This window comes from Neovison vison, chromosome 6, assembly GCF_020171115.1.
Source record: "Neovison vison isolate M4711 chromosome 6, ASM_NN_V1, whole genome shotgun sequence".
NCBI lineage: Eukaryota > Metazoa > Chordata > Mammalia > Carnivora > Mustelidae > Neogale > Neogale vison.
The window spans coordinates 185,833,685-185,860,142 of NC_058096.1; the positions used below are offsets into that span (position 1 = coordinate 185,833,685).

The 26,458-nt window shown below is 44.4% G+C and overlaps 2 protein-coding genes across 5 annotated transcripts in view; one reads left to right on the plus strand and one right to left on the minus strand.

The window, feature by feature from the left end:
* Positions 1-26,458, plus strand: part of FOXP1 (forkhead box P1) — a 499,038-nt gene that overhangs the window by 222,617 nt on the left and 249,963 nt on the right. The gene's annotated exons all lie outside the window — the stretch shown is intronic.
* LOC122909275 (60S ribosomal protein L11-like) lies at positions 5,198-5,822 on the minus strand. Its single transcript, XM_044253171.1, has one exon. The coding sequence runs from the start codon at positions 5,788-5,790 to the stop codon at positions 5,254-5,256; it is 537 nt and encodes a 178-aa protein (XP_044109106.1). The 5' UTR covers positions 5,791-5,822; the 3' UTR covers positions 5,198-5,253.

Here is a 26,458-nt window from a genome sequence, read left to right on the forward strand (position 1 = left end):
TCTGCCACTGAGCTCTGTCTGTGCAAACCTGTTCTTATACCATCGCTGCCCCGGCTGAGCTGCGTTTGTTTGGAAATAAGCCATTGCTTTTTCTTTTTTCTTTTTTCTTTTTAAAAAAACTACCCCCCCACCCCCGCCCCCGACCTCAGCTGAGGGCTCTGGATTAATTCCTTGAGACGTATCTTTGCATACATGTCTCATGAGTTATGTTTCCTGGAGCCTTTTACTAGGAACATTAAGGTAAGAATGTTGATTTAGCCCGGGACCTTTGTCACTCAAACTAATGCTCATCAGTGATATAGACATTGTAAAGAAATATTACAGAGGTCCTGCATGGTTCCCCTCCGGAATGGAGAGGTGCAGTTGCTTTTAATTGTCATGCATGGATTGGGGGGGGGTGGTAAGGATGCCACCAGGTGTGGGAGAGATGGAGCAGTGGTGTACTCACTGGTGTAAACACTGGTGAAGACACCCGGATCCTGTGGCAGCCACTACAGTTCATTAGCAGGCTTTTCTGTTTCTTCCAATTCTTCTCTGCTTGCAGTATTTCTTTTTCTTTCTTTCTTTTCTTTTCTTTTCTTTTCTTTCTTTCTTTCTTTCTTTTTTTTTTTTTTTTTTTTTGCTTCTTCTTCTTCTTCTTCTTTTTTTTTTTCCTCCAACTCTCCTGATCTTTTCCAAATCCTCATGGTCTTGAGGCTTGCCTGTTATTATCTGCAACTCCAGAACAAAGGTAGGCTGCTCAACTCTGTGCTTCAGGGGAGGGCCAAGTTATTTTGGGAGGGATGTCTTCCTAATGCATGAGTGGCTGACCTAAAAGGCAGGGTGGGGGGGGTGGGGAGATCACGCCTGGAGCCCAGGGATGAGAGAGCACGCACTGTGGCAGCTTTTATGGAGTGGAGTTTATTTTTATGCAACTTAAAAAGCAGCGGCATCTCTAGTAGAATGGACTCGTTAGGTCCTGCAATTCTACGCTTGCTGTCTCACTGGTGTGTACACTGCATTACCGAACTGGGATTCGGACATTTGGGGACACTTGAATTGACAGCAGCAGATAAGGTTTCCTGATTGGCGTCTATATTCAGTTTATCAACATTAAATAAAGAATCTAGGATTTTCTTTTTCTTTTCTTTCTTTCTTTCTTTTTTTTTTTTTTTTTAAATTTTAATGTAAAGGTGTGAGTGAGTGGGTGACTGGCGTATGTACTTTTCCTTTTTCCTTTGGTCTAATTGCTTTAATTCCCTGGACACCTCCACTTATTTCTCCCTGATTCGGTTCTCTAATTTTGCGTAATCTGGTGCTCTGTGAGAGTCAAGGTGGAGATTTGCTGTTTTTAACTAATTGTGCCTTGCTGGGTGGTGATACAGTACACAGAGTAAAGCCCACAAGAAATTTCATCTCTACCTGAGAAGGGAACTGGAGTAGAGTAGTGCAGATTCATAATTGAAAATAAGAGTAAATTAAGCCTTAGTGAGGGATATTATAGGCTATTAATCATAATAAATATGTTTGGCAACGTTGGGCTTGCATTCTATAGTTTTCAGTTAAGAAAAAAATCAAAGTCCGTGATTCCAAGAGGGAATAGTTCTTCGGCTTGTGACATGCTGGGCTGTACTTGTTCATTAGTTCAAACCGCATTAAAAGTGAGCAGTTTTGTTCCAGAATCAAGTATGTCGTTCCCAAGCAGATTTGAATACATCCCCATCCAAATGTAAGCTCGGGTTCATGCCACACAATGCTTGTTTTTTTCTGAACATCTCAGCTTTTGCCTGGAACTCCAGTGTAAGAATTTTATTTTACATTATTACGATGCTCGCACATTCCTGTTGGTTTCTTGGCTACGGATCATCTCTGTGCTGCCCCGTAGCCCCGTCAAGGTGAAGCTCTTTGAAAAATAGAAATCCAGCATATTTAACCAAAATGAGCTTGAACAGCCTCAAAGTTTGTATCTTAGAAAGCTGCTAATTATGCTTGTCGTAAAACATATCTGAGTGGAAGGTTCTGAGTCCAAACAGAATCGAGTGCTGCTTTAGAAATATAACTGTAGTCTGTGCTTTTAAAGAGGTTTATTTTTACTTTGGGGCCATGGAGGGGGTGATTGGAATTAGTAGCCTTTAATTAGACGGGGAGATATTCAAATTTTACAGGGATTTATGTTAGAACATGGAATGGCGGGTGGCTCTTTCCTCATTATGAATCCTCCCTGCACATAATGAGGTTCATCATTAGTTGATGGAGTGAATTTGCCCTAGCTCTACCTTGAAAGGCACATAATTTACATACTACTTCAGAGCCTAAGCTTTAATGGATTCCTCGATGAATAAAATGAAAAGCTACTTTCTTTAAATTTTTGAACACTGTTTAGATAATACGATTTTAATAAGACATTCAATTTGCTTGTTAAGTATATTTGAAAGTGCCTTTTTTTTTTTTTTTTCTTTTTGGGAAAAATATATTTTGGCTTGCCTTGCTGTATATCACAGTGGATGGTTACCCTCACAGATATAGCAGAGAACATATGGGGTACGTTTGGGAGGAAATGGGGAGAATCTTAGGCAGAGAGCTTTTTTTGCACGTGAGCCTGGAGATTATTGATTTTTATGTGGAAACTCTTCAGACATTAAATGATGATAACAGAAAGGTTTGAAAACACGCTTATTATCCGTGTGCGGTTTTGCATCTCTAAAACGTGTGTGCACGCTGGCTCTAGCCAACATTGACAAAACAGCTCCTTGCGCCTCCTGATTTATTTTAAGGGTGGAAGAGAAGAAACTTCCCCCGTGCCGCTGCATGTTTGGGACTGCTGTAGAGGTACGCTCTGAGTCCAGGAGGGGAGATGGAGTCGGAGGCTGTCAAATATGTTACCAGGGCATCAACTTAGGAGCGTTCTGGTCTACCCCATAAATTCCGCAAGTTCTCTGGCTCCGTCGCTCTTTCCTCTTTTGGTCGGAATGCGGAGAGAATCAGCTTGGAGGCGGCAGGTTCTGAGCACGGATGTCTTTTCAATAAGTATGGAGGTTTAGTAATAGCATGTTATTGAACATGTCCTTTGCTTGCTCGAGACAGGTCACCCCTGCATTTGTTATCACTGCGGCAAGTGGAAACAGGGTTCTGGTGGTTTGTCACATTCAGAAGCAGGGAAGGTGTCTAAATATAAGTGAAGCCTTGTTTTGATAGAACGCTTTATTACCTGAAAATGATCAGCATATATTAACATTAATAGAATAATCCATGTCATTCTTTTTTAGGTAATTTACCTCTGCTACAGACCTGTCTGCTTTAAAAAAAAAAAAAAAAAAAATCTTCCTCCCTTCTAAAACATATATTTGTTTAGAGAGTTTTCACTGAAGTGTACATGACAATTACAGCTGTTCATTAACAAAATTGGGTATTTGTTTTAAACTTTAACCAATCACTTTGATATGCTAATTATGGTGTAATTTAATTTGAGCCCTGTAATGATGATGCCGTTATTATGGACATAAATGATGCAGTTAAGCTGAGAGTAATCTCATTTGCATACTGTACATGCCAGTAAATTAAGCCCTTTCTTCGACTGCTTCAGCTTTAATTTTCCACTTCTTTTCACACAGCTCCTTTTCAGCCCCTCTCTTATAAGCCCACTTTGTAATAGTCCTGATGACTGTTTGATGTGAAGAGTTTCTGCACCACAATAATGCACGACAGAAGATGTAACATTTAAAGGATTCATTATCTTGCTGAGTGTTCCTTTAAGAAGAGAGGATTAGAGACAGTGGAGGGGGGACAAAGTGTCCTTTCCATGGGGTATGAAGGCCCCCAGTTAAAGTAATTTGAGATGCCAAATGTTTTCCACTCACCCCCAAGTCAGACTTGGGACCTATTATTTATAAATGATGCCCCGTCCCCAAACTGTATTGTAGTTGATGGTCACAAATTGTGTTGCATTCAGCAGCAGTGAACTTCATGTGATCCCTTATTGTAATTACCTCATGCTAGTTGGAAGCAAAAGTTTAATTTAGCCCACATAATACAATTCTTCAAATCTGGGCTTTTATAGATGAGATTATAATTTTAAACAATTCCAAGATAGACTGACTGCCATTTTCAAAAGGGTGTTCTTTTCCCTCTCCTCTGCCTGGATTGTCAAATAAACATGAGTTTTATTCAGTTGTGTGACAGAGATGTCCTTGGAATGTAAGATTCTGCCTTGTGCCCTCCTGGAGCCAGGAGACCCGCTGGGTGGCTTGCCGTGGCCAGCCGTGGCCGGTAAACTGTCATTCCTTGTGAAAAAAAGAAGGCAGAGGCAGAAGGAAGCTCTTCTACTCCAGAGCCGGTTCTCCCTGTGGCTCCTGCTGAAGCCAGTGGGAGTTGAGTGGGAGTAACTGAGGACCGAATTTAGCTCTGTGTTTTTAAAAGGGTCATGGGCCTAAAAATAGTTCAAGCTTCTTAACTCTCCTGCAGGCTACTTCCTCGGCAAATGGGAGCGTATGAAAGCAGAGTACTTGGCTGTGTCCATCCTCGTTTCTTGGAGCTAAAAGCCTTGCCCTTCCTTTGTAAGTGTTCCCCAGTTTGATGCCTCTTGACCCAAACTTTTGCCAGCTGATTTCCATCCCTTCCTCTCAGCAATTCGGTCAGGAGGCTTCCTTTTCTAACCGCGTGGCATGCAGGGATTGCCTGCTATTGCCGGGATGAAGTGCATACCGGCTTACTCAGCCTGGTTGCAAATGATGACTGGAATGGGGAGTTTTTGCCTAACTATGGAAAATTATTTTTTTAGTTAAAAAAATTTTTTTTTAAATAAGGCTCCACGCCTAGCGTGAGGCTTGAACTCGCAGACCTCAGTTTAAGAGTCTCATGTCTCACTGACTGAGCCAGCCAGGTGCCCCCGATTTTGGAAACCTTAATGCAGGTGAACATGTCCTCTCCCAGCTGCTTTTGAATTAAGCAAACGCGGCCACACTGTTCACGTGATGCCAGGCTGTTCAGCAGTTGGAACTTAACAAAAAGTGTACAACTTAAAGGGCTTTTGTTTTCTGTGTGTATCATTTCAGAAGTACCGTAGAATGCAGAGACATGCAGAAAAGCTTGTAAACATCTTTGCCTGTGGCCACGATGTCACATCCAATATTATGTTTTTCAAAAACGTGGAAGTGTTGCATTTTCGAGATCATTGAGGGAGACAGAGGAAATAAAGAATTTTATGTAATGGTATAGACTATTTTTTTTTTTTTTCACTGAAAAGTTTTTATTGGCCTTTTGGATAGAAACGGGAATTTATTTGCTAGGAAGGATGATCCCATCATACTTCTGCTGGAACCAGCGCATGGCCTCCTCTTTGCTGATTCTGTGTTTGGCCCCAATGCAGCCTGTCCTGCGCTTCTTGTCTGCGATGCTGAAACCTGGCCTACCCAGCACCACATAGAAGTCCAGGCCGTAGATCCCAATGCTTGGGTCATACTTGATACCCAGATCGATGTGCTCCTGGATCCCAAAGCCAAAGTTTCCAGTATCAGAGAAGTTATTTTTTCTTAACTCATACTCTCGAACCTTTAGACCCTTCTCCAGGATTTCTTCTGCCTTGGCCCCACGGACTGTGCAGTGGACAGCAATCTTTTCATTTCTCCTGATACCAAAGGATCTAACCGTGTATCTAGCTTTGGAGAACATGGGGGTCTGGCCTGTGAGCTGCTCCAGCACCTTGGCTGCCCGGGTCAGTCTGTCTCCACTCTCCCCCACACAGATGTTGAGGCAGAGCTTGCGGATGCGAAGTTCCCGCATGGGGTTCTCCTTTTCACCTTGATCCTGCGCCATGGTGGAGAACAGGAAGAGAGTATTTTTATTTTTTTTATTCAATCATTTAGGCGAGACTTTCTCAGTTCAGAACAAGCCATTAATTGAGCAGGTATTCCCACAGCGACATCTCCTCCTTCTGGGGAGGTGAATAAACAAGTGCATGAAATGTCATCAGATGAATATTGATTTCAGGTCCTGACACTTGGAATCACACCTTGCACATAATAGGTGTTCAAGAAATCGTTCTTGGTTGAAATCATCGTACTTACTCCTGTAGGCTTGTGGGCATCCAGTAAGAAAATGGGGGGGGAGGGTGGCACCTGGCTGACTCAGTTGGTGGAGCACATGACTCTTGATCGCGGGGTTGTGAGTTTGAGCCTCACTTGGGGTTGTAAGGATTACTTGAAAATAAAAATTTTTAAAAAAGAAAAGAAAAGAAAATGCAGAAGGCGGGACACCTGGGTGGCTCATGGGTTAAAGCCTCTGCCTTTGGCTCAGGTCATGATCTCAGGGTTCTGGGATCGAGCCCCCCATGGGGCTCTCTGCTCTGCAGGGAGCCTGCTTCCCCCCTCTCTGTGCCTGCCTCTCTGCCTACTTGTGATCTGTGTCTGTCAAATAAATAAATAAAATCTTTTTTAAAAAAGCGCAGAAGGAACACTTTCTCAAGTTTAAGGCCTTTAAATACGCATGCCGGTATTTGGATCGCGGATGCCGTCAATCCATTCCTCCTCTGGTCCCTCCCTTGTGCCGGAGACACTGTCGAGTCTTTGTGGTAGACGGAAGCGACCCTCGAGGGAAGCCCTGCAGCCCCGTTTATCGACGAATGCCTGTAGTAATAATTGGGCGTTGGTGAACAATAGCCGTGTACTAAGCGAATGTTCTGGGTGGTGCCGCTGAGCCCTCCCAGGAAGCGGGCAAGGTGGGCATCGCTCTTGGCATCGCTTCACCATGGCATCTGTCATGCACTGGCAGCTCTCGGTCACACAGGTGTTATGTGGCAACCAAGACTTGGACTCCTTCAGGAAAGCTCCACCGTCCCCACCCCTGGACATTACATTGGCAATCCCGCTTAGCACTGGAGAGAGAGAGGCAAACACACACTCTGTAGTACTGCGTACTGTGTGTAACTACATAGAGAGATGATATGTACGTATTTACTTAACCTATTCCTATACCTGCATCTTGCATGTATGTTTTTTTTTTTTTTAATTTTATTTATTTGAGAGAGACCGTGAGAGAGAATATGAGAGGGTAAAAGTTCAGAGGGAGAAGCAGACTCCCCATGGAGCTGGGAGCCCGATGCGGGACTCAGTCCCGGGACCCTGGGATCATGACCTGAGCGGAAGGCAGCCCTCAGTTGAGTCATCCAGGCGTCCTTGCGTGTGTGTTGTATGTAACATTCATTGAAGAACAGCCACAGAACCCTTGACATCTTTTGCTGCTGTAGCCGGTAGAGGCCTGGAGGGTAACTGTGACTCATCCCTGCTTACCGATGAGGAAACTGGCGTCCACACAGATTGAATAACTTGCTGATCCAGGTAGAAAGTGACTGAACGGGGCTTCGAACCCAAGCCTGTCTGTCCAAAAGCACTTGCTCAGTTGAGTTACCACTCCATGCTCCTTCCCACTCCCAGCCTGTCAGTCGCTTGAGAATGTTTCGTGCTTCTCGGATACTTATTTTTTTGAGTACCTGTGGTATTTAAGGGCTTTCATGTTTATCTTATGTTTTGTGGATTTCGGCTTTAAACGTGTGCTCTAAATAACTGAGACATCTAATTTCCCAGTCTTCAGTGTGATGTAAATTCCTGGCAGAAAGCCACCTTCCCTTCACCACCCCCCAGCCCCCAAACTAGACTGTTGATAAATTATTTTTTTTTCTTGGGTGGAGGAAAAGGCTGTGCACCCTCCTTCCTTTTGACTGAAGTCTGTTTTACTTTTATCTTGACAGGTGACAGAATGAGTATCAGCTGTAGGATTTACAGATGTAGGGATCTGTAGATGTTTCCGTGTACCCCCATGGCCATGTGCAGACTCGAGGCTTACATTGTTACACAGGGCGCAGGCTCCACGGAGAGAGAGAAGTGGGAATGTCTCAAGGAAACTCTAGCTTCCTTTCCCAGCCCTGTCCTTCTCTCTCAGCCGTCCTAATCCAGGCGTGTGAGGTGACGGCAGTGTGGATGCTCTCCCTTCCCCTCCTTATATTTAGAAACTCTTCCAGCCCAGAATCTTGGCATGGGAGCCAACAGCCAGATGTGGCTACTGAGCTCTCGAAGGATGGCTGGCCTGAACCGACGATGTGTGTGCCATTTTCACGAAATGCACGCTTAGTATGTATGGATGAGTTCAGTGACTTAGTGAAAAAGAAGGGTGTAAAATACCTTGTTAATAACTTTGTTGATTACATATTGAAGTTGAAATATTTGGGGCATATTAAGTTAGATGAAATATATTTGCGGGGTGCCCAGGTTTCTCAGTTGATTAAGTTTTTGACTTCGGCTCACATCATGCTCTCAGGGTCCTGGGTTCGAGCCCTGTGTCAGGCTCTGCATGCAACAGGGAGTCTGCTTGTCCCTCTCCCTCCCGCTGCTCCTAAGTTTTTTTTCTCTCTCTCTCTCCTAAATAAATAAATAAGATCTTAAAAATAAAAGTAATTTCCCCTGTTTTTTTCTGCTTTTAAAATTGTGGCTAGTTGATAGTTTTAAATTACGATGTGTCTTGCGTTTTTGGCCCTCAGTATATTTCTGTGAGACAATACAGCCCTAGAATGGACATCCTACCTCCCTGCCCATGATTGGTGGACTAGGGGGAGTGGCCCAAAGCTTTACCCTCCGGATGGAGAGAGAGCTACAGTGTGCGTGTTCCATGGAGGACCTGGCCTGAGGTGGAGGCTTGGGAAGTATTTGGGGATGAAGCCTCAGACAACACATACTTCTACAAGGACGACACTAAGGAAGGAATCCCCTTGGTTGTTTCCACACCTTGTCCCTCCTGACCAGGTTGGGGATCTAGCACTTATCCCACTGTTTTGAAGAGCTTGGACTTGTAAAGTGTTTCCATACCCAGCCAACATCCTTGATGCCAGTAAAGCTTGGCTCATCTCCTATAATGTTTCCATTAGCATAGGTCACCAGAGAGGAGACAGTGTTGCCAGGAGATTCTCTCTCTTGGACTCTGATCGCCTATAGGATTTGGTACCTGGGGTCTGGTGCCACGGGCTCTTACTGGGGCTTTTCTGTTAGGTAAATAGATGCATTTGCCTCTTTGAGACTTTTCTGATACATATGCTTTACCTAGTAGAGTTGTACCCTACCTTGTTGTTGTTTTTAAAGTTTTATTTATTTATTTATTTATTTATTTTTAATAATCTTTACATGTGATGCGGGGCTCTAATTCACCACCCTGAGATCAAGAGTCACACCCTCTTCCAACTGAGCCAGCCAGATGCCCCGTTTTTCTTTTTTTTTTTTTTTTTTTAAAGACAGAGACAACATTATTTTGAATGTACATTATTCAACCAATACCCAATACTAGATATCTGTCTCATTAGGTACAGTGGACTCTCTGCCTTCAGAAAACTCGTTAACTATCTGGACAAGTAAGGAATATCACACATAGCTTCAACCCAAGACGTGAAAATTCAATTTTGCTGGATTGGAGCTATTGTTTGCCTTACAAGAAGTTTCTTTGATTTTTCAAGAGAAGTCACCATCAGTATCTATTAACAATTCGCATATCCCTCACATTCTATTATTGTACAAATGATTTAGGGAAAACATTTTAATTGTATATTGTCAATAACCCCAATCCCGCGGAAAGGTGTGTTACAGACCTACATGTTGTTTTGTTTTTTTTCCCCTAAACATCTATGTCAGTCCTTAGAAACCCAGGGAAGTTTGATATGCAGTCTTTTCTAAGATTTTTTTTCCCCCATCAGACTAGATGGAAGCCTTCACTGGAATGAACACATGGAAATTACAGCTGTCACCTCATCCATTAAAAGCAAGCATTCAAGTGGGATATTATCCCACTTTACTTTTTGGTCCTTAAGAAGTCAAGGGACAGGGTATTAGATGTGAGATGGCCATAGGAATCCTGGGTCCTGGCAAAGATCAGTACCCAGCACGAAATGTGCCCACTTACTTGTTAAGTGCTGAAACTGCTCACCCCTCCCTCTGCCCTAGTCTGCCTTGAAGCTGCGGCTTCATTAGTATCAATTGGTTTGCAGGGTGTTTATATCTCTGGGCCACTGGCTCCTGGCTATGATTATTGCTTGAAATTTTCCATACACTGCTTCCATTTTCAATCATCTTACCCCTAGTTGGCCTATCGTCGACTCTTTGAACTTCACAGGAGAATCGTGTTAATGGTAGCTTTTGTCCTATGCGTAACTGGGGAGGAAAATGCCTTCCACTCATCTGCATGAAAGCTCGGAGAGGAGAGCCTCCACCCCTGCACCACCCTTGCCCACCAGCAAATCATCTCTGAACAGAAGGGAACAGCTGTTCCTGGGCATGTCCTTGGAGCTGCAAAACTTTCTTACAAGGCAGGGCGACTGGCAGCTCTAAGGTTTTAAAGAGCAACCCCGCTCCCCCCACCCCTGCAGCCCCCCTCTCGCAGCACTTTTGCTGTCAGTTCTTCTACAAGGACGGTTTTTGGAAGGGCAGCCTGTGCTGTTCCTGGGCTGTCTGTTTTATCAGGTGGTCTCAGATATAGGAGGTGAACTCGGCTGGATTATTTTGGAGCTAGGATGGAATGAATGGTCAGTCTCCTTTAACTATGTACTGTTTTAAGGTGTTTGTCCCTAATTGCCATTCGGGAAATAGTCTGGTTGTCCAAAAATACTTGTTAGTTTATTGGTTTAATGTTCAGGTTTTTTTTTTTTTTTTTTGTCCTTCGCCTGTCATGCATGTGAAAGGTATCTCAATTTCTTGTAACTGGAGGCGTGCCCTTCTGTCTCTATCTCTCCAAACTGACATGCAGGAAACAGCAGTTGAGAGCATTGTAAGCATTGCATACAAATTTGCTTGTAGCTCCTAAGGTCAATAATGGTTAGGGATGAGCAAAGGCCAGCAGCAGCTCCAACACCCAAGTTAGTGACCACAGTCACATGGAATGTTGAGGATACCAACCCTGGGGAAAAAAGAGCAAAAATTCTCTGTCCTGGAATGAGGTTTGAGTTGAGCTAAAAGCACCTTGGGTATAGCAAGGCCTCAAGTTCGGTTTCTGATCACTCTTTCATGTGTGCTACAATGTTTCATAGCTGCTTTCCTTGTTGTATTCTGAAGATGGGCTCACACTCATCCTCTCCTGCCCTTCCCGGTGTCTGCAGGAACCAGTCGGAGAGGACAGGCTACAGAGCTACACCACATGCTGTAATCTTCATTTTGGTTTTGGGAGGCTGTGCATGTCTGCACTCCTGGTCCCTCTCCTTCAGAGCCCCATTAGAGGTCCCTGCCCTTTTCTTTAATGCTAATTCAAAACCATTTTTCTCTTTGGAATTCTATTTTTTATTTTCATTTTTACAGATCTGTTGACATCACACGCTTCCGGCCTTAGAGAAAGCCCGTGTATTTATTTTAGCTTTTATTTACTACCTCAGAGATGCCATGGAGCATCAGTTGAGGGTTCCTATAGCGCAGTAGCTAGCAGGTGGCTGGAATAACGTCCTCCTTCCTTATGTCAGTGCCCATAGCAGACATTGCTAATCGATCACAGAGTTGTTTCTCAACGAGCCTGACTGTGGCCCGTGAATCTCTATTTTCAACAGTGCCAACTTCTTGCTAATCAGTAGTGCTTGGCATGCAATCTATTTGCGCTCCCTGCTGTAACTGTGAAGATTTACTCATATGTGAATTCAGCTAACTGAATGCTATTAATGAATGGTGGCACATCTTTTATCTTAATTACTTTCAAATTCCCCTTATATTATCTCAGTGTCCTAAGCGCCCCAGCCTCTTCAGAGTTAATGTTTTGGTCGCATGAACTTTTTCAGATGTGACCTAGGATAGACTAGACAGCCCCCCAAAATTCCTGCCAGGGTGATGATCCTGAAACAGACCAAGCACTGATTCCCCTTTGAGCTGTACGACTCTCCCTCACATACAGAATTCTTTCCACATGCAACTGAAGGCTCACCCAGAAAATGGATGTGGCCTTCATATGGGAGATAACACTGAGATACGAACTCTCTGCCTTTTGGCAAATCGCCTATTACGCTCATTCTGAATTTCCAGGATTCTAGGTGCTGACACCCCACATTCTCTGACATCTCCCTAGACCACAGTCAAGTTAGAATCCATCAAAGTTATTTATGTGCTGCAATGAAAAAAAAAGAGACTTTTCCTGCTCACTATTGTTTGTCATTATTTCACCTGTTGAACTTCTTCCTGAGGTTTTTTTTTTTTTTCTTTTCTTTTTCTCCTTATAGTTTATCTTATTTAATGCTTTATTAGAGAGAGTGATTGAGGGCAAGCAGGGGGATGGGGCAGAAGGAGATGGGGAGAGAGAGAGAATTTTAAGCTGGCTCCATGTCCAGTGTGGAGCCTGTCATAGGGCTCGGTCCCAACCCTGAGATCAAACCTGAGCCAAAACCAAGAAGCGGAGGCTTAACTGACTGAGACACCCAGGCACCCCTCAATAACATATTCTGAAAACTTTCCCTGGTAAACAGTGCTTATCAGCCATAGTGCTTATCAGCCATCATTTTTTTTTTTTTCCTAATGCACTAGGAGAAATTCGAAGTGTCCAGAATTTATACTTCCTTTGGCGTAACCATTAGGTCCCTGATTTGGTGTTCTCTATGGTCAGCCCCCCGACCCCCCACCCCAACCTGCCCCCAGCGCCCTCCCTTTGGATGTTGGTAATAAATTAAATCTCTTTTCAAAAGATAGAAATATCTCCTAGCTTTTCTTATAATATAACTGTAGTCAGGTTGGTTCTTTTTTCCTTAAGTATTTCTAGTATCAGATGTCTTGCCTTTGGATTCGCCATATTTATAATGTGAAAAAGAGAATTAGTTCATTTTGTTTCTCTTGAACATAAAAAAAGAAGGAAGTGTCTTTGCAGGTGTTATTGTGCCTAAAACATCACTGTGCTTATGTTTCATTATTTGTTTTTAACTTTACAGCCTACATCTGCATTTTTCCCGGTCAGAATGAGTAACAGTGATAGATGGTTCATTTAGGTGAAGGAGCTATTTTAAACCAAATTGTCCCCATTGAAAGAAAAGGGGGACTTTGCCATCAGCTGCAGAAATGCGGTTTTTCACCAGAATGATTGGTTACTGAACGAAAGTGCATTTGAAAACTCCCTTTTTTTCTTGTGTGATTAAAGAGGACAGCAGAGAACGAGTATCTTGGTAGTCAAAGTGTTCTGGAATCTTTTCCCTCACTCTGGCAAGCCTGCCTTCCTTGTAGGTGTATCTCAAATGGAACAGAATGTGTGAAAGCCATTTAAATGATTATTTGATAATTTAATAAAGGAAAATGCTTCAAGCCACCACACCCCTCCTACGGTTGATAAGTGATGCCACCTACTGCGAAAATATTTTACAAAACACTTTCGTTTGGAATCAGTATCAAATAATGATTTTAAAATAAAACATGTGTAGAGTTTTCTCTTGGCTCTTCCCAGTTTCGGGAGCAGACTGTCAGCTGCCCACCCTTGAGTGGATGTACCAGCCTCTTTTTTCCTCCCACAGAGTTGCTTCTCTACCCACAGGTTTGGCTTAGCAGGTTTCATATACTGGTATTCAGCCCTGGAATGACTCTTAATATATTTGCATTTAATTTTTTTTTCCTTTGGATGGTAGTTGCGCTTAGCATTTAAAAATATTATCTGCTTGCTGTCCTAGGTAAAGGGGACGCGTATTTCTTTTCGGTCGTTTCTTTGTTTTAAGAGGGAGGATTTTAAAGAGTTGAACCATTTGTGTGTACTAGACGCACACTGTGACTTCTGAGGGCAGTTTGGTGTGCCCAAGGCATTCTGCTGTGCCGATAGGAGTTTCTTGGTACTAGAACAAGTCAGAGGCACTGCACACCCTTATAATTTCCCTGGCCAGTTTGGTGCATTTGCTTTCCGAGAAACTGACTTAAAGAGCAACGAAAATGGTCCACTTAAAGGCTGCACAGTGTACTTGGCGTCTCTGAACCCTCAGCATCCACGGGGCGACGTTCTCCTCAGGCTCCAGGCTTTTGCGAGGAGGTCGTGTTTTGTCTTTTTCTTTCGTTCTGCCCCTCCCCCCTGCCCTGCGCCCCTCCCCAGCCATGTCTGCTGTGGCTCCTGCTCTCTTCTCGGCAGCCCAGCTGTCTGGAGCACCTTGTGCAGCTCCAGACGGCCTAAGGAGCTCTAATTGTGAGCAGCAAGTTTGCAGGGAGCCCTGAAGCTTGCAGCCATTGCCGTCTGAGCTTGACACAAGTGGCACAATTATCCAGAAGCCCTTGATGAAGCAGCAACTCTTAAGGATACTCGAGTGGTCGTGGAGCATTCCAGAACTGAAAGGAACCGGCTGCCGGGTCGATACCCAGTCCATCTTGTTGTTACTGTTTCGTACACCCTGGCTAGCTTAATGAGATGGTATGGAGAACCCAAGGCAGCTGATCCAACTTTTTTTTTTTTTATTTCCAAACTCTCTTGGTGACATTGACTAGAAAACAAGGGAAAGAAAGAAAGAGACATGGCTGATTTGCATATTGTACAAGGATATCGTGGAGCCCAGACGATGAAATCTGAATAAATACGTGGATTTTGAGAACCTCTTTTTTTTTTTTTTTTCCCTGACAGTATTCAGCATTAAGTATACACTTAAGCAGTAATGACTCTGAAGCTATGCTTTGCATTCATGAACACACACTGTAGGGTGACGCTTCAAGCTCTAGGTGAAGCCAAGATTTTCTGAATTATGTTTCATTGGGGAATTTTTACCTTTTTTTCCTGTTTATGACAGTCATTTCATCTGGTTTTATAATGAGGTCAGGAACAGGTGAATGTAAAATAATACTAGTAAGTGGAGGGACTTCTGTGTTAATGATTAGGCTATTTTTTAAATTAAAAAGTTCTGGTATTTGAAACACGCTCTGTACTTTAAGCACACTTAGCAGTAATTAATCAGAATGAAAGATTTTAGCACTCCCTGATTATGTACAAATGATCATGGCTACCTGTCTACAAGAAGTCACAGAAACTGACATAATGGCTAAAACTGGGGGAATAACGGTTGCCTGCTTGTTTTTTTTCCCATTATGCCAGTAAATAGAAAGAATTAGCACTTGTGTCCTATGGGGGTATGCTTAACTCCTTCCCCCAAAAGACCAACTTTTCCCTTTTATAAAATACAGGTCTGCATATTAAACCAATAACCTTTAAAAAATGAGACATCGGGAAAAAAAAAACAAGAAGAAAACCCACAGTAAAAGCATTTTACTAGGGAACTCTTACAGCCCATTTTAAACATCTTTTGTGTTTCCACATATCAAGCTACTTTATGGACTTTTGCTGTGGCATTGCCCTTCAACGAGAAAGCTTTTTCCATTTTGTACCATAAAGAATATTATTTTTCTGCCAGCCAATTTTCTCTGTTAGTCACTAATTGGCTACATAAATCTCGGGTGTTGAGAATGAGGAATGTTTCAGTGTCATAGAGTGTAATCTTCACCCTTATTTACCAATTCATTAAGATTCATTGATGCAGGATCGGTGAGAGGAAATGACAACATAAATCAGACCTCCAACATAATGACCCTAATCAGTTGGGAATTGCTGGAAATGTCATGATGAACTATGTCCTTGTGTTCGTGCCACTGTACATTGTCATTGCGCTGCTTTATGAGTGGGACGCATCTTCCTGACACTGACTGTATTTAACGAAAAAAGAGTTGTTAAAAACCTGATTCCATTAAAGCCATGAGATCCATACAAGGTCCTGTGGTATTTAGCCTTGCGCCCTTTACCTTCATTGTAACTGCTTAATGGAGCCGCAGTTTAATGCACATGTAGAGTACACCTGAGTAAAAACTCCCCAGGAAAAAAAAGCAAAAAAGCAAGTTGATTTATAGCTTGTCATGTCTTTATTTAACCCAATAATTTCAGCGTGTATGAAGAATTGGAAACAGTAAGTTCTCCACTTAGGTACCAAATCTCTTGTCACTAAGCTGAGGAAGCATCCCACTGACCTAGAACTCCCTAAATATCGTCTCCTTCAGTGACGTGTGGGATGAAAACCTCCGTCTCCACAGGTTTGCTGATGGTAGCTGCTGGTCATTCCTAGAATAATGTGTCAATTCAAAATTAGCGATAGAATTTGACAGGGGCTCCTGTAAAGAGGTTTCTGGATCCCCTCCCACCCCCGAAGGTATTGATTTTATTCTACCACATTCTTGGAATTGGTTACTGGAAGACTCGGGGGGGGGGGGTGCTGGTTATGTGGCTCATGCGCATTTTTCGATTTAATACAGGTTATTCATTTAGCTGTAATGAATTAACCTGGCGACTGTGGGACCAGCCCGGCAGGCAATCGTCCTTCCCTTTTACTCACCGCTTACTAAAACCTTGCCAGTGAGCAGCAAGTAAACACCTTTCAGGATGTGAAGATTGAAAATTGTCGCTTTATACTCCTTTAGTTTTTTTTTTTTTTTTAACATCGAGCATGAGGGTAACCATTTTTTTTTAATCTTAAAAAAGATCTTTAATCTATGGTATAAGGCTGAGAAAGACCTATAAGAGAACAAGACAAGTTTACCTAATCTTGACAGCCCTGGGTGTAATCTCACTCTGCTTGTGACAAGTCAGACTCTAAGATTTATAACTCCTTAATCAAATGTCTAGAAGTCTCAGGAAATGTTATCATAGGACTTCCTTTCACATGACTTACTGAGAACTCAATAGACCGTTAGATAAGCTTTAGACTAAGCTGGACCTTAGAATAATTCAAATTGACTAACAGTTCTGTTGGTTTTTTTGTTTTTTGGGGGTTTTGTGGGGGGTTTTTTGTTTTTTTTGTGTGTTTTTGTTTTGTTTTGGCTTTTTGTTTTGTTTTTGTTTGTTTGTTTGTTTTTGGTTGGGGGTGGAATGTGCGTCTTCTCTTTCAGCAGGGGTGTGCGCACAGTCTTGGCACATCGGGGTGGGGGGTGCACTCTTTGGCTCCCAGGAGAAACACACAGTCCGATTTTGAGCTCTGTGGGCTCTCGGTAACCACACTTCACGTCCTGAGTTTTAGATCTGCCTGGTGAGCCCTGAGGAGCCACGGGCATGGTAAAAACCTGCCCTCCGCTAGGGCGGTGACCCTGATGTGCTCCTTGGGCATGCAGGTAGCCTCCGAAGAAGGTCTGGGTCCTGGTTCAGCTGTGAGGAGGGGACCGCAATGGGTCCTGAGCCACCCGTGCGTCAGGGCAAGGATGAGTAAGAGCGTGAGAACCACGGCAGCGCGGGAACCACACTGGCCTTCTCATGTGGTCCGGGGGGCCCCAGCACCACCAATACCACGAAGACCAGAATGACTCTCCCCACCCACAGTCAAACCAGAAACGTCCTGCTCACCCTGCCCTGTCATCAGAGGGGATTGTCAGCTGCTGTCTGACATCCTGCGTGCTTTGGCTCCTACCCCAGTCTGACCAGTGCAACTGTCCCAGGCCCTCTTTCTGGCTGGTGACAGCTCACTGTGGTGCACACGCCCAGAGACTGTGTGGCCCAGGTGGTGGGAGGCAGAGAGAGAGAAGAGACAGAGGTGGACAGAAAGATGAAGGGAGAGGGGGACAGAGGGAGGGAGGCACTGGCTCACTGCGAGAAGAGAAGAGCGGAAGAGAGAAGGGGAAAGATGCGTGGAGGGAAGGAAGAAGAGAGAGGGAAACCCAGGAAAGGAAACGGGAACCCCAGGGCAGACCCCGACCTCACCCATGCCGGGCCGAGGCCCCTGCCCCGGAGCTAGTATCTAAGGATGGCCTCAGCTAGTGCAGGGCTCTGAGGCTGCCAGGAATCTAGCCCGGGCCTGCTGAGCGAAGCCAGAAGTAGAAGGGTGCTCTCCAATGTCAGCGTTATCCGTCAGACTCAGAGCAGGAATCCGCACTTTGAAGAACCCAACCTCGCCTACAGAAAAGATCCCCGAGATTGTTACCCGTTCAGACCTTGCGAGACAAAGGGAGACACCCAGGTTTCTAACCAGAGGGACTTTGGTTAGCTCCAGTAAATGGGAAGATTAAAATCAGTGTAATTTAAACTCTGTCTCCCCAGAGGAGTCCAGCATCACAGGCTGCCAAAAACGTGCCCATGACCTTGATGTGTCAAGTCGAGTTACCTGTAAAAAGAGGGCCATCGACAAAAGTTGTGTCTCTACCCCCACCCCCTCTCTGGCCGGTTTTGAAAACTTAGAACCACTAGGTTCCATCTGTGAAACCATCCTGTGTTTCTATAAGGTCACGGTTTTTTGGGAGCTTAAAGTAAATATTGCCTAAATATCCAAAGACATGATTTTTCTTAGCCCGCCCTGAGCCGTTGTGGTTGGCACTGTTTTCCGTGCCCGTTCTTGCCCTGCACTGAAATTCTTTCACATCCCTTTGCTCTCTGTAGTTATGATGGGGTTTTTGTACACAACCCCATGGTTCAAATCTCTCCCCCAGCATCACTGTTAGAGGAAGAAATCCCAGAATGCTGGATAGGGGAAGCAAGTGGGCAGAGAATTGGAAATGAGTAGTGAAAAATAGCTAGCTACTCCTGGTAAAGAAAAATCCTTTACAGTAACAGGAATGTTTAACAGACAAAATACCTTCCAAATATGCAAATCTGTGTTTATCTCGGAGAATTCTGCAGGGAACAAATCCGTAGCATTAGCAATTACGACTTAGCTCTGAAGTTTTCTTCCCCCCACCCCTTAATGCTTATAAACATCAGTATAGCTTAGAGCTTCATGTTAAACTGTTTTTCTCCTACTTCTTTTAAGAGTTATTTGTCTAACATGCTTTTATTATCCTAGATGATGTGATTTGGAAAGAAAGCATTAATTCTCTTATCAGCTCTGTTGCCTTCCCAGTTGTTCAGAGAATTGAGCTGCACTAGTAGTAGTTCACGAAGGAAGCAGCATTACGCAGAGAGCTCATTGCGCATCAGACTGAACGACTTCTAAACCGTGGCTACCCAGGCAAAGGGGATTGGCAGTTAGCATTTATGCGGCAAATGTATTGTAAGACCGTGGCAGGCAACAGAAACCAGGCACCTTCACACGCTGCCACCTCCCGGCTAGTCCCTTTGTGTCATCTAAATTTTTGAGGCACAAGGTGCCATAGCTCTTCTTTCCAATCTGCTGGTTGAATCTGGGTTCGTGGACTAGTGTTCCTCGGGGGAGGAGTTTTGAGAGGTAGCTGGTATTTACTATAGATAAGTAATATATATTCCGTCCTCCGTTCTTCCACTGATGTCTTCATTCCTTCAAGAGAGATGGGCAGACTGACTCCCTGACTGCAGCGTGCCAGGCCCGGCCAGGTTTGGGCACCTTTGGAGCTATTTCCGACTCTTAACGTGTATCGCGTACATGATCGCGTTAGAATAATGTCAACTATAACCTTGTCAAAACAACTAGTCTGTGGGGTGTCCTTGGCATACACTGCTAATGTGTGATTATTTTCTAATGAGCTTCATGATAAATTAGATGCTGGCAGCTCATACGGGATGGCTGGGTGAGGGGATGCTCCTGTCCCATACGGTCACGGACTCATTTATTCTGCACACGTCTCCTGAACACCTACTGTGTGTCACTGTGAGGGGCCAGTCTTTTCCCTTCTACCTCCTGAGTGACTTCAGAAGCTTGTCTAAACCTCACTGCTTTTCGTTACACAGTGCCTCACCCAGGTGCGTCCTGCCCTCCCTTTGCCCCTTGTCTTCCCATTCAGTTACCACTCAGTTCCCTTGAATCAATGGTCTTTATCTTCTCCATCCTGTGTGTACCTTTCTTCCCCAACCAGCACAGAATCCATCATGTACCATTTCTGTAGTATGCTCTGTCCTGTCTCTTTCTCGCTCCCTCCCCCTTATCCTCTCTCCCTCCAAGGCTTTGGCTTTGGCAACCCGCTGGCATTGCTTGCTCGTCCCAGAAGCTAACACACGCGCACACGCGCGCACACACACACACACACACACACACACACACACCCCTACCTGGGGGCGCTCTCAGAACCATGCCTTGTTGGCAGCTCTGCATTCCGGACTCCATGAAGCAAGTCCTCCTGGGCTCATCAGCCCCAGTGTGTGTGCTTTCTGATTTCTGCCATTGACCACACCGACGACACACTACTAATGCGTGTGTCTCCATATGCCAACATTCCATCCCAGTAGACAATCTAATTTTTCTTTTTACTGTCTAGGTGGTGGTCACATGACTCATGAAACGTCCCTTCTTGAGACTCGGAATTTGCAGCATGTTTTCTTCTCTGATCATCTCCTTAGTCTGCAAAATGGAAGGAATTCTCAGTTTATTGAGCAGCTGCCATATTCCTGGCGGTGTAATCGATTACTCATGTGTAGACTCTGTGTCCTTCCATCGCTCATGACCCTAGTCATTCATTCAGCAAGCTTTTGGATGGTCAGTGTCCAGTACCGTTAGGGTTTAGTCAAGCAGTGATAGGATATTCTTGACCTAGGGGGAGGACATGTTTAGTCAGAATCATGATGAAATGTGCCCGATCTTTGGCCAACATAAAAATAAAGTTACCTGGAGTACTTAGGGAGAAGTATATCTCCTCTCTAAAAGTAACATTTGAGCTGGGTTTCCAAGCATTCATTGTTTATGGACCGCAATCGTAGAAAGGGGGTCTCCAGCAAGAAGAGAATAGCATATGAAGAAATATAAAAGGGAAGCAGCAAGTAATGGAGAGTAGTGTCGGATCAGTGGTAAAGGGTGGGAGAGAAGAAGTCTGGGAAGTTATACAAGGGGCCTTTACTCCAAGCAAAGGAATTGAGATTATTCCTTGAGACCAGGGGAGTTTGGGAGGTTTGCAAGCCGGGGAGTAACCTGATGAGGTTGGCTTTTGTTTTGAAATGATATATACGGTAGTGGCAGAAGGTCACTGAGTATTGCAGGTGAGAGGTGATGGCCTTTGGATGGCCATGGGGATGAGGGAGAGAAAGGGGATAAGTCTGACACACAAGACTAAGAATGACCAGGTTGCTGTGGTCAACTAAGCATGCAAAGAGATGACAGTAACTTTTTCCTGATCAAGGAAGGGAGCAGTTTTGAGGAAAGATTGTTTAGTTTTGCATATGTTGGAAGGAATCTAAGGAATTTTAAGGAATCTAACGAACTTTAAGTGGTGGGAATAACCAATAAAGAGAGAAGTAGTCAGGGATGCAATCTGGAGTAATTAGGGAATGGGGCAGGGGGCGTAAAGCAAATATACAGGGTACGGGGGAATCTTACAGAGCAGCAGTATTGAATGTGTGGTTAGTGATAGTAAAGTTACACATCCCCTGGTCTGTCTGTCACAAATGCTGCCTCTAGGGTTCTACCCCAGCCCTTCTTGCGCTGGATCTGGGTGAAGCCCTTCATTCTAATTGGCTGCAGAGCTTAGGAACTACCCTAGCCTGGAAAATGGAGAATCCATGGTACAGAGAGTTGAAAGTAGGAGAGAAAAACTTGGGAGACCAAAGCCTTTCAAGATGCTTACCTGAATAGGAGAAGGAGGTTGAAGGGTGGGCAAAGCAAGAGCAGACAGGTACCCTGAAAATGACTACTTTGGGTCCGAATACCTTGGATATATGTAGAGGTTACAGTGAGGGAGCCCGTAGAGAGGGGGTTAGTGTTGACGAGATGGTAGTTGGTGGGTGAGGGTCTGGGTTTAGGATTGAAGAAGGTGAACACCCTTTTAATCTCGGAAGGAAAAGAGAAAAGGGAAGAAGGATGAAGATGCTTGATGTTGGGTGGGGAATTCCCTCTTGCCTTCTCTGTCATCTTATCAAACTCAGGCTCTCTAAACCACTTGAAACCACCAACCACCCCTTCCTTCTTTTTTTTTTTTTTTTTTAAAGATTTTATTTATTTGACAGAGAGAGATCACAAGTAGGCAGACAGGCAGGCAGAGAGAGAGAGAGAGAGGAGGAAGCAGGCTCCCTGCCGAGCAGAGAGCCCGACGCGGGACTCGATCCCAGGACCCCGAGACCATGACCCGAGCCGAAGGCAGCGGCTTAACCCACTGAGCCACCCATTGAAACTCCCTTCTACCTTCTGTGTCACTCTCGAGAGCTCTGTCCCTGACTGAGCCTCTGTAGTGTAACGGACAGAGACTGGATGTCTTTGATGTTTGAATCCTTGTCTACTAGCTTCGTGTGTGTATGTATATTAATACTTTCCAATCTTTGGTGTTTTCTTCTTTAAAAATGGAGGTTATATGGACCCCACAGAGTAACTGTGAGGATGGAACTTAGCACTCAGTAAATGTCACTCTTCCTGTTTCCTAAATATAGGAATTGACTATGATTTTTCCAAGGACCTTTCCCCTCCCCTCTCAGTCTTATCCACTCCCTTTGAACTGTGGCCTCTGTACTAATGGCTCCCCACCAGCCTGTGTTTTCACTTCTGTTTCTCTCCTGAGAGCAACCTCTTCCCCTCACTTGGCTGTTCTCACAAGAGCATCATTATTCTCCCAATTACGTGGGCTAGAAATCTGAGAACCTTCATTGATGCCGACTAAGCCCTTAGAATCAACTCCCAGCTTATCAGTTCTAGTGGCACAGTATCTCATTCATTCATTCATTCATCTGGCATTGAATTATTTATCAAACTGCCTGGTACCCTGTTGGGTACAAAACACGATCCCTGGCTTACAGTTAAGCATTCCGAAAATTAGAATGCAGTGTACTGATTGCTCTGCAAAAGTTTAGTACAAAACTTGATGAGACCCTGTGGGAGAATGCCTACCCTTGTTGAGGGAAGGTAGTCTGTAAAAGCTTCTTGGCTTGAGCTGAATTTTGAGATTCAATAGGATTTAGCTTCTTAAAGATTCATGGCAGGGTACAGAGGTAGAGGGAGCCTGTGGCTACAGGTACAGAGACATTAGAGTTCCTTCTTGAGGATGGTCACATTTTAGATAGGGAAGGAGAAGCGAGACAGAGGGTAGTGGGACAGCCAGATCATGAGGAGCTGTGTGCGTAGGCCAGTGCCGTGCAACAGAAATAAAAGAACCTTGGAAGGATTTTATGTTTTCTATCAGCCACATTAAAAGAGGTGAGAAAGAATCTGGCGTAAATTATAATAGTACTTTATTTAATCCAATCTATCCAAAATATTTCAACATATAATCAGTATTAAAAATTTATGAAAGACACATTCTACAGTCTTGTCTTGCATACTAAGTCTGAAAAATCATCTCACTTTGGATGTTAAAATTTCATCAGAAATACTTGATCTGGATTTAAATTTCACAAAACTCATCATTGAATAAATAGATTAGGAGCTTCACATACCCAAGTTGTTCAACACGTACTTAAAAGTTTTCCAGTAGCGGAACCGAGGATCATTTTTAAAATTTAAATTTAAGCTAATTTTGCATTAAAATTGCACATGTATTAAAAATCCAGTTCTGTTGCGCTGGACAGATTCTAAGTGCTGAATAGGCCTCATGTGGCCAGTGACGTTTTCGTGTTGCTTGGAGCAGGCCTTCAGGTGTGGGACTCCCCTCTTGAGGCCGTAGAGACCCATGGAAGCAAGAGAGGTGACAGGATCAGTGCTGCCATGTGGCCAGCCGAGGATATGGGTTAATTTGGAGTCACAGCGGGATGGAGGCCTGCTTCAAAGCAGAAGTGTGGAGAAGCGAGATATTACTAACGTAAATAGAAGGGGCAGTGGATGGGAATTGCTAATATGGGAAATCAAAGAGAAGGAAGACCGTCAGATAATTCCCAATTTGGAATGTGAACCCCTTTCCCTGAAAACCTCCGGCTTGGGTTTGGATGGAGAAGAAGTAGGTGATCCCAGTTTGAGATGAGCTCAAGGTTGTTTTAGGACATCAAGGTAGAAAGGTCCAGAAGGTTGTGGGAGTGGGGGTCTGCAGCTCTGGGAAGATAGTTTGGTTGGCAAAAATGATTCGGGAGTCACAGGATAGAGGCAGACATGAGGCGAAGGCGCGGGAAGGATAAGGCCTTCCAGGGGCCAGGGGTCAGCAAACAACAGTCCTGTGTGCCAAACCCAGCTGCCTCCTGTCTTACCAGAACTCAGCCACACTCATTTGTCCATTTTTATTCCTGGCTGCGTTTGTGCCCCAGCAGAAGTACTGCTCTGAGGAGTTGGGACACAGACCTTGTGGCGTACAATGTGTCACAAAAAGCGGCTTTCCAGCTTTTTCCGGAAAAAGTTTTCGGCCCTCAGCTTTAGCGTTTGGGAACACCAAGGATGGAACTCTAGGCAAGGTGAAACATTTAAGAATGAGCAGGGCAAGTTAAAGCTCATTAAAAAGTGAGAAGGACTGGGTGTGGTGAAAAAAATAATGAATACTGTTTTTCTGAAAATAAGTAAATTAATTTAATTTAAAAAAAATAAAAAAATAAGAAAAAAGTGAGAAGGAGCCACCAGATATGTAGGCAGAGAACCGCTGGGAACAGGAAGACCTGGAGGCAGAGAGGAGAGAATTTTGTACTCGAGAGAGAGAAACAATATGAATGATGGTGTCCTGTGTTGTGAGAGGTCAAGTGAGGTAAGGATTGAAAAGTGTCAATTGACTTGAGCCCCTCCACGCTCATTAGCAATTGCAGTAGGAATACTTTTGGGGGAGAGGAGAGGTGGGGCAGAAGCCAGCTCCCTGCGGGCTGAGGAACCAGTGGGAGGCAGGAAGTGGAGACAGTGAGGTATAGGGCCTTCCGTCATGGGCAAGGGAGAGGGGAGAGGGGACCATTGGGGGAGGAAGACTTCCAGGGCGATGGGGCAGATGCTCACTGGGCGAGCAGGCAGGGGGAGGTGGGAGCGAGGTCCAGCCCTCTTTCTGTCCCCACCTTTACCACCTCTGTCCGCACTGGATTCAAGCTCTGTAATTGGTCTCCCTGCTTGAGCTCACTCCACCGTGGGCCCCTCTATCCATATTCTAGAAGGCTCCCTTTCCCCAGCCCTGCCAGCTTCCTGAGAAGGTTAAGGTTAAGGTTCTGCCTCCACTCTGCATTTTTAGGCTTAGCCACTTCCCCTTGCCGGCCCCTCCCATCCTCCTTGTCGGGAGCACACCCTGCCCCGGGCCCCTCCACACCCTCCTCAGGCCTAACCGCTTCAAATACAGTACTCCATTCAAATTCCCAGGCGTCACCTGCGTCTTGCCTAACCTGACCCCTAATAGGGGCTCCATTCGGTATAGTATTTATGAAGTAGAAATGCAAGCAAAAAATCACGAGTCATTAAAATTTTAAGGCACGTTATAAATTTATTATTGAACAAGAAATAGGACTCATTGCTTTGATCCCATAATAAAAACAGTACAAATGCACATAGAACATTTTTCTCAACCGTGACGCTTTTGGCACAGGGGACTAGACGTGGGAGCTGTCTTGTGCATTGTAGGCTGGTTAGCAGCCTCTCTGGTTTCCCAGGAGCACCTCTTTCCCTGCCTTGTGGCAAGCACAGGGTCTCCAGATACTGCCAAAAGTCCTCTATGAGATATCCTTTTCCCTCCTACTTCGCATTTTTAGTAGTTGGAGCCAACAGAAATTATCCTAAAGATCTATCCTTTTTAGAAATTTTATTTATCTTTCTGTTTAAGTGCAATTTAGTTAACATAGTGTATCATTAGTTTCAGGGGAGAATTCAGTGATTCATCAGTTGCATGAAACACCCAGGGGTCATTCCATCAAGCGCCCTCCCTACCGCCCATCACCCAGTTACCTCATTCCCCACCCCCCCCAACCCTCCAACAACCCTTAGTTTGTTTCCTGTAGTAAAGTGTCTTTTACAGTTTGCCTAAAGATGTCTCTTATTCCAGGCAATAATAAATGGAAACCACCCATTTTTGACCAGTAAGCCAGCAGCCAGAGGCTCTGTTTTAGCCCATCTAACAAGGCATCCAGTTACAAAAATTCAAACGAATGCTCTGAGGTGTGAGCTGATGTTTGTATCATTCAGCTCCTGTATGTTAAGACCTGAAAGTCTTACTTAACAGGAACCACATTTCACATGCACATACTTCTCTTTTTCAGATCAGTTGTTGTTTTCTATTCTCTGATCAGCGTCATTCTGATACAAAGGAAGTCAGAAGTCTCCCATCATCCGTATCCACCTGTTGCAAGGGAGCCAGCTTTTGGAAAAACCCCCTCACTTGTACAAACAGGGAGAGCTATTACACCATATTTCAGATTTTTATTTGAAGTTCGTGAATTCATGGGGAATGAGCAAAGGAAAGGCCTGACAGACTCCGGAGGGCTGTTTTAAGGAACACTTGAGCACACCCAGCTGTAAGGCTATGAGAGCTTCCTATTCAATGGGGTGGACTCCGGTCACTCAACTCTTGGGGCGGGCATCCTCAGTGGTGTGGGTTTCGTTGTGGACGTTCTCCGACTCCTGTTCAGTCCAGCTTCCCCACTGGATAGACGTGTGCTAGGCACACTAATAATTAACAAGTGGTGTCCACAGTATAAGGTATGGGTTGCTAATCCTACCTGCGGTGATTAGCGTGGACTTTTTCTAGACTTCAGCAAACCACATATACAAAGAAATGCTGCTGGAAAGCCAAATGAAGAT